A 12,732-nucleotide genomic window follows, 5' to 3' on the forward strand; every position below is an offset into this window, starting at 1 on the left:
CTGACAGACTCACAGTCACACTCACAGTCACTGACACACACAGTCACTGACACACACACTCACTCACACTCACTGACACACACACTCACTCACACTCACTGACACACACACAGTCACTCACACACACACACACACACACAATCACTCACACTTACTGACACACTCACACAGTCACTCACACTCACTGACACACTCACACAGTCACTCACACTTACTGACACACACACACACAGTCACTCACACTTACTGACACACTCACACAGTCACTCACACTCACTGACACACACACACACAGTCACTCACACTCACTGACACACAGTCACTCACACTCACTGACACACTCACACTCACTGACAGACTCACAGTCACACTCACAGTCACTCACACTCACTGACACACTCACACTCACTGACAGACTCACAGTCACACTCAGTCACTCACACTCACTGACACACTCACAGTCACTGACACACACACTCACTCACACTCACTCACTCACACAGTCACTCACTGACACACACACTCACTGACACACACAGTCACACTCACTGACACACACAGTCACACTTACTGACACACTCACTGACACACTCACTGACAGTCACTCACACTCACTGACACACACAGTCACTCACACTCACTGACACACACAGTCACTCACACTCACTGACACACACAGTCACTCACACTCACTGACACACACACAATAACACACACCGTGTAGTTCTCCACCAGTTCGGAGCCCACAACCCGGACCTCCCGTCGTTCCTCTGCCTCCTCGTCCTCCATCCCACAGCCCCAGGTCTTCTGCCCCAAATCACTTTAGTCCCCGGTCTCCAGTCAGTTCCAGGCCAGACCCCGCCCCATACTGAACCAGACCCCGCCTCCAGTCACAGGGAAGCCAAACAGCGACTTTAGCCACGCCCATACAATCTCCGGGCCGCCCCTTTTCCTAGACCCAACGTCGGTGCCGGAGCTTTTGGATTCTTCGCCACGCCCTCAACCTGCGGCCCCTCCCAACAAAGCGGAGCCTCAAGTGTATCCAACTCTCTCGCCCCGCCCATATACCTTGTGATCTCAATTCCTCCGCCCAGTCCTGCCTCACAGCCGCCATTTTCCTTTCACGTCCCGCCTCTCAGTCCTGTCATCCGCTCAGCCAATCGTGGCGCAGCGTTGGATATTTGGGCATCCGCTCAGCCAATCGTGGCGCAGCGTTGGATATTTGGGCATCCGCTCAGCCAATCGTGGCGCAGCGTTGGATATTTGGGCATCCGCTCAGCCAATCGTGGTGCAGCGTTGGATATCTGGGCATCCGCTCAGCCAATCGTGGTGCAGCGTTGGATATCTGGGCGGGGAATTGTTGGAAGGGAGGCGCGGCTCCGGCTGGCAGTGACAGGTTCCCTGTGGGGCTTCAGGGAGCCATTATAATTCTAACATTTGCCCCCTTACAAGTGTAAAACAGAGGGGGGATGTGGGGCAATAAAGGAAGGGGGCAGCGAGCAGGGTAAGTGGGGAACAGAATGGGGAGAGGGGGATAAACTGACATTTGGGGACAGAATGAAAAGGGAAAATCCAGGAAGAGAGAAGTTGGGGGGCAGAGGGGGGAGGGGGGGGGGTAAATCCTAATTAACATGGTAAGTGGGGGCCAACAGGTGGGTTTCCCTTGGGCCTGTTTGGGTGGGACCCTTGGGCCTGTTTGGGTGGGTTTCCCTTGGGCCTGTTTGGGTGGGACCCTTGGGCCTGTTTGGGTGGGACCCTTGGGCCTGTTTGGGTGGGACCCTTGGTTTCCCTTGGGCCTGTTTGGGTGGGACCCTTGGGCCTGTTTGGGTGGGACCCTTGGGCCTGTTTGGGTGGGTTTCCCTTGGGCCTGTTTGGGTGGGTTTCCCTTGGGCCTGTTTGGGTGGGACCCTTGGGCCTGTTTGGGTGGGTTTCCCTTGGGCCTGTTTGGGTGGGTTTCCCTTGGGCCTGTTTGGGTGGGACCCTTGGTTTCCCTTGGGCCTGTTTGGGTGGGACCCTTGGGCCTGTTTGGGTGGGTTTCCCTTGGGCCTGTTTGGGTGGGACCCTTGGTTTCCCTTGGGCCTGTTTGGGTGGGACCCTTGGTTTCCCTTGGGCCTGTTTGGGTGGGACCCTTGGTTTCCCTTGGGCCTGTTTGGGTGGGACCCTTGGTTTCCCTTGGGCCTGTTTGGGTGGGACCCTTGGTTTCCCTTGGGCCTGTTTGGGTGGGACCCTTGGGCCTGTTTGGGTGGGTTTCCCTTGGGCCTGTTTGGGTGGGTTTCCCTTGGGCCTGTTTGGGTGGGACCCTTGGTTTCCCTTGGGCCTGTTTGGGTGGGACCCTTGGGCCTGTTTGGGTGGGACCCTTGGGCCTGTTTGGGTGGGACCCTTGGTTTCCCTTGGGCCTGTTTGGGTGGGACCCTTGGGCCTGTTTGGGTGGGACCCTTGGGCCTGTTTGGGTGGGACCCTTGGTTTCCCTTGGGCCTGTTTGGGTCTCAGCTGTCGGTTCCGTTCTCAGCCTTGTGAAACCCAAACAGTAATCTGCCCAATAGAAACATAGAAATAAAATGTCACTATGTAAACCAGCCCGGCTTAGTTACCCTTTAGTTCAATTTATTTCTCATTATTACAGAAAGGAAAAGCAAATGTCTGAGCTCTCGGTGCAACTGAACCCGGACAATTAATGGGTTGGACCCGTCAGGCTGAATAGAGTCAGAACCAGGGACCCGGGGGGGGGATTGCATTCAATCTGCCCTTTGTGTTGACTTTTAGTTAGAAATCCCCAAATGTCTCCCTTCCCTACCGACTGAGTAATTGGGGAGAAGCCGACCCTGAGGTGCCTGCACCCCTAGTCTCCTAACTAACCATGGGGGTGCTCACCCTGCTATGCGCTGAGACCCCCGACTCGTTTGGGAACAATAGGGAGTTATCAGTCACCCCTAGATGGGGATCATGTGACCAGGCCTGGGGGGGTCTCACTGTCTGGGCACCGACCCCCGGCTTTGTTCCGATACTGATAGCCAGACAGACGATAGCGGCTACCTGTCACTTCCTACTGGGCCACTTACCTTCCCAGCAAATCTAGATGGGGGGAGGCTGCTGCTCATTGTCGGGGGGATACACTGAGGGCGGGGAATAAAGAGACATTTTCTCATTAGAAAAGCAACAGCATTGGTGCAATAAACTGAACGCACACGTTGCCTCTACCCCGGGGGGGGGGCTCATTCTTTTGCTTTTTCATTTTCAGCTTTTCAGACTTTGTCACCACAGCTTGGGCGACTCGTTATTAATGGGACCCGTGGGACTGAAATTGCCCCTAAATACATTTATGTGCTTGTCAAAAGATTGCGGCTTTCTATTGGCTGTTTCTATTGCCTGTTTCTTGTGGAACTAACCAGTAAGCCCCCTCGCATCCCCGCCCTTCCCCCCCCTCGCATCCCCGCCCTTCCCCTCCCCTCGCATCCCCGCCCTTCCCCTCCCCTCGCGCATCCCCGCCCTTCCCCTCCCCTCGCGCATCCCCGCCCTTCCCCCCCCTCGCATCCCCGCCCTTCCCCCCCCCTCGTATTTGCCTTTATAGACTCGCTCTGGGCCACATTTGCGTTCGGGTAGATCGGTATTAAAGGGTTTACGTGGTCAGATCTCATCGCGGTGTTGAAGTACCTACAGGTGGCCGAAATGGGGCTAATTCGATTATAAATGGCGGTATAGGCAGCGTTGGTTCAACAAGCCAATGTAGTCCCCGATCCGATGGAAAAACCAAACCTGCCGATGGAGATCTGGGCGATTTCAGGGGGTGGCGCTTCGATGGCCCTTACACGGGCAGATAAGCTGCCGACTCGGTGTAAAGGACTGGTTTTGGCCCATGGATGGCGCCATTACACTGAAACAGTCCAGATAAAGCCATAAAACAGGACCGGCATCCCTGGTACGTTTGGCACCTCTAGGTCTCCACATGTTTAATTGGCATTTCATCTGCTATTGGAAAGGCAGTTTTATGTGGGAAGGGCTTTACCTGGGCTTGGAGCCAATGGTTGGTTCTGCCTGGAAACAGGGGCGGGCTCTAGCACTTACAAGGGGCGTGGCTATGGTTACACTGTCTGGTTTTCATGAGATTAATTTACAAGTTAATGTTCTAATTAGTTAATATCTGTTAATAGAGTAATAGTGGCAGTCGTTATTCCACCTACAGTCTGTGGTCTCTAGTGGGTTATTGCTGTATGGAACCCACAGCAGTACCACCTGGTACCGATAGTCTTCTCATAACTATTCATTTATTGTACTAATATTGGGTTTTATTCATGTATCAGTCTGAAAAGGGAAACAGTCGTACAGCCGTCTCACACGGAGGGTTGGGTTCTGCCCGACCCACACATCACTGGTACAGAACATTGGGCAGAATAGTGACATATGGGTTGGGTTCTGCCCGACCCACACATCACTGGTACAGAACATTGGGCAGAATAGTGACATATGGGTTGGGTTCTGCCCGACCCACACATCACTGGTACAGAACATTGGGCAGAATAGTGACATATGGGTTGAGTTCTGCCCGACCCACACATCACTGGTACAGAACATTGGGCAGAATAGTGACATATGGGTTGAGTTCTGCCCGACCCACACATCACTGGTACAGAACATTGGGCAGAATAGTGACATATGGGTTGGGTTCTGCCCGACCCACACATCACTGGTACAGAACATTGGGCAGAATAGTGACATATGGGTTGGGTTCTGCCCGACCCACACATCACTGGTACAGAACATTGGGCAGAATAGTGACATATGGGTTGGGTTCTGCCCGACCCACACATCACTGGTACAGAACATTGGGCAGAATAGTAACATATGGGTTGGGTTCTGCCCGACCCACACATCACTGGTACAGAACATTGGGCAGAATAGTAACATATGGGTTGGGTTCTGCCCGACCCGCATATCACTGGTACAGAACATTGGGCAGAATAGTGACATATGGGTTGGGTTCTGCCCGACCCACACATCACTGGTACAGAACATTGGGCAGAATAGTAACATATGGGTTGGGTTCTGCCCGACCCACACATCACTGGTACAGAACATTGGGCAGAATAGTGACATATGGGTTGGGTTCTGCCCGACCCGCATATCACTGGTACAGGACATTGGGCAGAATAGTGACATATGGGTTGAGTTCTGCCCGACCCACACATCACTGGTACAGAACATTGGGCAGAATAGTGACATATGGGTTGGGTTCTGCCCGACCCACACATCACTGGTACAGAACATTGGGCAGAATAGTGACATATGGGTTGAGTTCTGCCCGACCCACACATCACTGGTACAGAACATTGGGCAGAATAATGACATATGGGTTGGGTTCTGCCTGACCCACACATCACTGGTACAGAACATTGGGCAGAATAGTGACATATGGGTTGGGTTCTGCCCGACCCGCATATCACTGGTACAGAACATTGGGCAGAATAGTGACATATGGGTTGGGTTCTGGCCCGACCCACACATCACTGGTACAGAACATTGGGCAGAATAGTGACATACGGGTTGAGTTCTGCCCGACCCACACATCACTGGTACAGAACATTGGGCAGAATAGTGACATATGGGTTGGGTTCTGCCCGACCCACACATCACTGGTACAGAACATTGGGCAGAATAGTGACATATGGGTTGGGTTCTGCCTGACCCACACATCACTGGTACAGAACATTGGGCAGAATAGTGACATATGGGTTGGGTTCTGCCTGACCCACACATCACTGGTACAGAACATTGGGCAGAATAGTGACATATGGGTTGGGTTCTGCCCGACCCGCATATCACTGGTACAGAACATTGGGCAGAATAGTGACATATGGGTTGGGTTCTGCCCGACCCACACATCACTGGTACAGAACATTGGGCAGAATAGTGACATATGGGTTGGGTTCTGCCCGACCCACACATCACTGGTACAGAACATTGGGCAGAATAGTGACATATGGGTTGAGTTCTGCCTGACCCACACATCACTGGTACAATGGGAAGGACAATGAATTCCCATATTCTCTCATTACAAAGAGAGATGTCAGACTCACAGGCAGTGCAGTCCCTGGTCGTGAGCGCAAAACCTCTATTTATTATTTTGTAAGAATTGCAGAGCAGTGGGCCCAGAGCGCCAGGTACCAGGCGGGTCCGTAGGAACGCAGACATTGCTAATGATCCACAAGTTCAATCCTTCCAAGGCCATTGGCATGATTGGCACCGCCCCTTCTGCCCAGGTACCAGCTGCAGAGCCAGTTCTGCCAGAGCAAAGTCTGCCCATTGGGCAATGCTATAGAATGCAGAATGCCACTCAGGGCTGGCACAGAGTCTGTAGGGGGCAGTTAGTGGGGCATTTCCTTGGAGCTTCTGTCTCTGCTTTCTGTGTATTCTCCAATAAAGGAACCGTCCTCGTTGAACTGCTCGTGTTCCCCGTCGCTGTACTGCACGAGACTGTCCATACTGCACGAGCTCTCGGAACTGTCACTCAGGGAGTCGGCGCTCTCATTCAGGGGTTTCTTATCACTATGGGAACCAAAAGAAACATTCGTCTTTATACGATATTTCCCCAACGTTGGGCCCATCTGTCTACGTTCCATTCAGTGTTCCTGCCCCAATAGACTGCCCCAGTTGTACCTGTGGGGGCAACTAGAGAAGCCACACGGAGACAGAGATAACATTGAGCAGGTTGTGCCCAGACTGGATCAGAACTCCCAGTACTAAGCCCTGAGCCCCAGTCCTGCCCCACAGAGAGGCCAATGGCAATCACTGCCCAGTGGGATTGCCAGGTGCCCCCAACATACATCTGTGCTGAGCCCCCATTACTGCCCCACAGGGAGGCCAATGGCAATCACTGCCCAGTGGGGTCGCCAGGTGCCCCCAACGTACGTCTGTGCTGAGCCCCCATTACTGCCCCACAGGGAGGCCAATGGCAATCACTGCCCAGTGGGGTCGCCAGGTGCCCTCAACGTACGTCTGTGCTGAGCCCCCAGTCCTGCCCCACAGAGAGGCCAATGGCAATCACTGCCCAGTGGGGTCGCCAGGTGCCCCCAACGTACGTCTGTGCTGAGCCCCCATTACTGCCCCACAGGGAGGCCAATGGCAATCACTGCCCAGTGGGGTCGCCAGGTGCCCCCAACGTACGTCTGTGCTGAGCCCCCATTACTGCCCCACAGGGAGGCCAATGGCAATCACTGCCCAGTGGGGTCGCCAGGTGCCCCCAACATACGTCTGTGCTGAGCCCCCATCCTGCCCCACAGGGAGGCCAATGGCAATCACTGCCCAGTGGGATCACCAGGTGCCCCCAACGTACGTCTGTGCTGAGCCCCCATTACTGCCCCACAGGGAGGCCAATGGCAATCACTGCCCAGTGGGATCACCAGGTGCCCCCAACGTACGTCTGTGCTGAGCCCCCATTACTGCCCCACAGGGAGGCCAATGGCAATCACTGCTCAGTGGGATCACCAGGTGCTCCCAACATACATCTGTACTGAGCCCCCATTACTGCCCCTAATCTCTGCTCATTTTGTATTGGCTGCCAACACAGTGTTCCGTAGAGCTGGCACACATTGTGGCCACTTACTGGTTGGATAAGAGTGCTCATCCCTTTCTGTAGTGACCTTACTGGCATGTCAGGGGTTAGTGCTCTTCCCTTTCTGCAGTGACCTTACTGGCATGTCAGGGGTTAATGGAGTGCTCATCCCTTTCTTTAGTGATCTTACTGGCATGCCAGGGGTTAATGGAGTGCTCATCCCTTTCTGTAGTGACCTTACTGGCATGTCAGGGGTTAATGGAGTGCTCATCCCTTTCTGTAGTGACCTTACTGGCATGTCAGGGGTTAGTGCTCTTCCCTTTCTGCAGTGACCTTACTGACATGTCAGGGGTTAATGGAGTGCTCATCGCTTTCTGCAGTGATCTTACTGGCATGCCAGGGGTTAATGGAGTGCTCATCCCTTTCTGTAGTGATCTTACTGGCATGTCAGGGGTTAATGGGGTGCGCATCCCTTTCTGTAGTGATCTTATGGGCATGTCAGGGGTTAATGGGGTGCTCATCCCTTTCTGCAGTGATCTTATTGGCATGTCAGGGGTTAATGGGGTGCTCATCCCTTTCTGTAGTGATCTTATTGGCATGTCAGGGGTTAATGGGGTGCTCATCCCTTTCTGCAGTGATCTTATTGGCATGTCAGGGGTTAATGGGGTGCTCATCCCTTTCTGCAGTGATCTTATTGGCATGTCAGGGGTTAATGGGGTGCGCATCCCTTTCTGTAGTGATCTTATTGGCATGTCAGGGGTTAATGGGGTGCTCATCCCTTTCTGCAGTGATCTTACTGGCATGCCAGGGGTTGATGAAGTGCTCATCCCTTTCTGCAGTGATCTTATTGGCATGTCAGGGGTTAATGGGGTGCTCATCCCTTTCTGTAGTGATCTTATTGGCATGTCAGGGGTTAATGGGGAGCTCATCCCTTTCTGTAGTGATCTTACTGGCATGTCAGGGGTTAATGGGGTGCGCATCCCTTTCTGTAGTGATCTTATTGGCATGTCAGGGGTTAATGGGGTGCTCATCCCTTTCTGTAGTGATCTTATTGGCATGTCGGGGGTTAATGAAGGCTAAAGGCAGTGGGAAAGGGCCCATAAACATTAGCATCATGGTGCATTTTTGGGGCCCTGAGCTTCACCTTCCCCTTAGGCCCCATATTTTGTTGACAAAGCCCTGCTCCTTAGTGTATATAGCAGGGGGTGGAGGGGCATCAAAAGCTGTGAAGGGTTTTGGTGATGGCTGCAGTGGGGGGGTGCTTTGTGTGGGGTGGGGGGTTCTGGTGGGCCCAAGACGCCCAGCCTGACGCTGGCCAAGGGCCACATGTACTGCATTGAACTGTCTGTGCCTCAGTTTTGGGGGTGTGGAAGTGTATAGAAAGGTCTGCCCCCCCCCCAGTGACCCCATGGCCCTACAGTGGGGCAAATTCATTAGCCCAGCGAGCACAGTGATACCCACCTGTAGTCAGCAAACAGCTCATCTCTCATCATTTGCACCTCCGTCTCGATGGCCGCCTCGTCCTTCTCCTTCACTGTGAGAAAGGGGGCAAAATGCTGTCAATTGGGGCAAAATGCTGTCAGTTGGGGCAAAATGCTGTCAATTGGGGCAAAATGCTGTCAGTTGGGGCAAAATGCTGTCAATTGGGGCAAAATGCTGTCAGTTGGGGCAAAATGCTGTCAGTTGGGGCAAAATGCTGTCAATTGGGGCAAAATGCTGTCAATTGGGGCAAAATGCTGTCAGTTGGGGCAAAATGCTGTCAGTTGGGGCAAAATGCTGTCAATTGGGGCAAAATGCTGTGAGTCTGATGCACCCACAATTCCCACCCAACACCGGGACCAGTAATATCCCTATTTGTACGGGTCTGTCTGTGCCAGATGGTACTATGCCGGGGCGAGTGTTACACCCAGTGAGTGTGGGACCCACAAACACATGAATCTACACCATAGAGTCCCCCCTCCAGAACCGACAGCACTGTCCATATTGCCTTCCAGAACCAGCCCTAAAAGACACTGGGACTGATCGGACCGGGGGGGGGGGGGGGGGTTACAAACCAAGTCTTTTCAAAGAGATTTATTTTATTTTAACCTTGTGTTGTGCTTTATACTGCCCCCCTACAACCTGCTCTCAGATGGTATATTCCTGGGGCGGAGCCACTGTCATAATCCCTTGCACTTACCCCCATTTAGAAATTGGAATAACCCAATTCTAGGAATAAGTTCCTCCCAAGAGAGAATGGAGTCTGCTCAGTCAGTGCTTGCAGAACCAAGGACCCACACCGGGCGGAACCAAGGGCCGACACCGGGCGGAACCAAGGGCCGACACCGGGCAGAACCAAGGGCCGACACCGGGCGGAACCAAGGACCCACACCGGGCGGAACCAAGGACCCACACCGGGCGGAACCAAGGGCCGACACCGGGCAGAACCAAGGGCCCACACCGGGCAGAACCAAGGGCCGACACCGGGCAGAACCAAGGGCCGACACCGGGCAGAACCAAGGACCCACACCGGGCGGAACCAAGGACCCACACCGGGCGGAACCAAGGGCCGACACCGGGCAGAACCAAGGGCCCACACCGGGCAGAACCAAGGGCCGACACCGGGCAGAACCAAGGACCCACACCGGGCAGAACCAAGGGCCGACACCGGGCAGAACCAAGGGCCGACACCGGGCAGAACCAAGGACCCACACCGGGCGGAACCAAGGACCCACACCGGGCGGAACCAAGGGCCGACACCGGGCGGAACCAAGGACCCACACCGGGCGGAACCAAGGACCCACACCGGGCGGAACCAAGGACCGACACCGGGCAGAACCAAGGGCCGACACCGGGCAGAACCAAGGACCCACACCGGGCGGAACCAAGGACCCACACCGGGCGGAACCAAGGGCCGACACCGGGCAGAACCAAGGGCCGACACCGGGCAGAACCAAGGACCCACACCGGGCGGAACCAAGGACCCACACCGGGCAGAACCAAGGACCCACACCGGGGCGGAACCAAGGACCCACACCGGGCGGAACCAAGGGCCGACACCGGGCGGAACCAAGGACCCACACCGGGCGGAACCAAGGGCCGACACCGGGCGGAACCAAGGGCCGACACCGGGCGGAACCAAGGACCCACACCGGGCGGAACCAAGGGCCGACACCGGGCGGAACCAAGGACCCACACCGGGCGGAACCAAGGGCCGACACCGGGCGGAACCAATGGCCGACACCGGGCGGAACCAAGGACCCACACCGGGCGGAACCAAGGGCCGACACCGGGCGGAACCAAGGACCCACACCGGGCAGAACCAAGGGCCGACACCGGGCAGAACCAAGGACCCACACCGGGCAGGACCAAGGGCCGACACTGCGGCGGAACCAAGGACCCACACCGGGCAGAACCAAGGACCCACACCGGGCGGAACCAAGGGCCGACACCGGGCGGAACCAAGGACCCACACCGGGCAGAACCAAGGGCCGACACCGGGCAGAACCAAGGACCCACACCGGGCAGGACCAAGGGCCGACACTGCGGCGGAACCAAGGACCCACACCGGGCAGAACCAAGGACCCACACCGGGCAGAACCAAGGGCCGACACCGGGCGGAACCAAGGACCCACACCGGGCAGAACCAAGGGCCGACACCGGGCGGAACCAAGGACCCACACCGGGCGGAACCAAGGGCCGGCACCGGGCGGAACCAATGGCCGACACCGGGCGGAACCAAGGACCCACACCGGGCGGAACCAAGGGCCGACACCGGGCGGAACCAAGGACCCACACCGGGCAGAACCAAGGGCCGACACCGGGCAGAACCAAGGACCCACACCGGGCAGGACCAAGGGCCGACACCGCGGCGGAACCAAGGACCCACACCGGGCAGAACCAAGGGCCGACACCGGGCGGAACCAAGGACCCACACCGGGCGGAACCAAGGGCCGGCACTGGGCGGAACCAAGGACCCACACCGGGCGGAACCAAGGGCCGACACCGGGCGGAACCAAGGGCCGACACCGGGCGGAACCAAGGGCCGACACCGGGCGGAACCAAGGACCCACACCGGGCGGAACCAAGGACCCACACCGGGCAGAACCAAGGGCCGACACCGGGCGGAACCAAGGACCCACACCGGGCAGAACCAAGGGCCGACACCGGGCGGAACCAAGGACCCACACCGGGCGGAACCAAGGACCCACACCGGGCGGAACCAAGGGCCGACACCGGGCGGAACCAAGGACCCACACCGGGCGGAACCAAGGACCCACACCGGGCGGAACCAAGGGCCGACACCGGGCTGAACCAAGGACCCACACCGGGCGGAACCAAGGACCCACACCGGGCAGAACCAAGGGCCGACACCGGGCGGAACCAAGGACCCACACCGGGCGGAACCAAGGGCCGACACCGGGCGGAACCAAGGGCCGACAACGGGCGGAACCAAGGACCCACACCGGGCGGAACCAAGGACCCACACCGGGCGGAACCAAGGGCCGACACCGGGCGGAAACCAAGGACCCACACCGGGCGGAACCAAGGGCCGACACCGGGCGGAACCAAGGGCCGACAACGGGCGGAACCAAGGACCACACCGGGCGGAACCAAGGACCCACACCGGGCGGAACCAAGGGCCGACACCGGGCGGAACCAAGGACCCACACCGGGCGGAACCAAGGGCCGACACCGGGCGGAACCAATGGCCGACACCGGGCGGAACCAAGGGCCGACACCGGGCGGAACCAAGGACCCACACCGGGCGGAACCAAGGGCCGACACCTGGCGGAACCAAGGACCCACACCGGGCGGAACCAAGGGCCGACACCGGGCGGAACCAAGGACCCACACCGGGCGGAACCAAGGACCCACACCGGGCGGAACCAAGGACCCACACCGGGCGGAACCAAGGACCCACACCGGGCAGAACCAAGGACCCACACCGGGCGGAACCAAGGGCCGACACCGGGCGGAACCAAGGACCGACACCGGGCGGAACCAAGGACCGACACCGGGCGGAACCAAGGACCGACACCGGGCAGAACCAAGGACCCACATCGGGCGGAACCAAGGACCCACACCGGGCGGAACCAAGGGCCGACACCGGGCGGAACCAAGGACCCACACTGGGCAGAACCGGTGCTTATGGAACAGAAGTCTGTGCCTCTGGGCAATGCCCCCGGGTGCCCTATTGTGCCCCT

At 57.0% G+C, this 12,732-nt stretch overlaps 2 protein-coding genes across 7 annotated transcripts in view; both read right to left on the reverse strand.

Annotated features, from left to right (window-relative positions):
- nisch (nischarin) overlaps positions 1-1,357 on the reverse strand; it is a 51,881-nt gene extending 50,524 nt beyond the window's left edge. For 2 of the 6 annotated variants that reach the window (XM_031899901.1, XM_031899904.1), the window contains exon 1: positions 718-1,354. In XM_031899901.1, coding sequence (XP_031755761.1) covers positions 718-789 — 72 coding nt within the window. In that variant the 5' untranslated portion in view covers positions 790-1,354. 6 annotated transcript variants of the gene reach the window in all.
- Positions 1,358-6,088: 4,731 nt separating this feature from the next.
- chl1 (cell adhesion molecule L1 like) overlaps positions 6,089-12,732 on the reverse strand; it is a 163,873-nt gene continuing 157,229 nt past the window's right edge. The window contains exons 23-24 of the mRNA XM_031901367.1: positions 9,008-9,080; positions 6,089-6,540 (exon numbers count right to left, since the gene is read on the reverse strand). Of these exons, the coding sequence (XP_031757227.1) occupies positions 6,360-6,540; positions 9,008-9,080 (254 nt within the window). The 3' untranslated portion in view covers positions 6,089-6,359. The remainder of the gene's footprint in view (positions 6,541-9,007; positions 9,081-12,732) is intronic.

Source organism: Xenopus tropicalis, chromosome 4 (assembly GCF_000004195.4).
Source record: "Xenopus tropicalis strain Nigerian chromosome 4, UCB_Xtro_10.0, whole genome shotgun sequence".
NCBI classification, from domain to species: Eukaryota; Metazoa; Chordata; class Amphibia; order Anura; family Pipidae; genus Xenopus; species Xenopus tropicalis.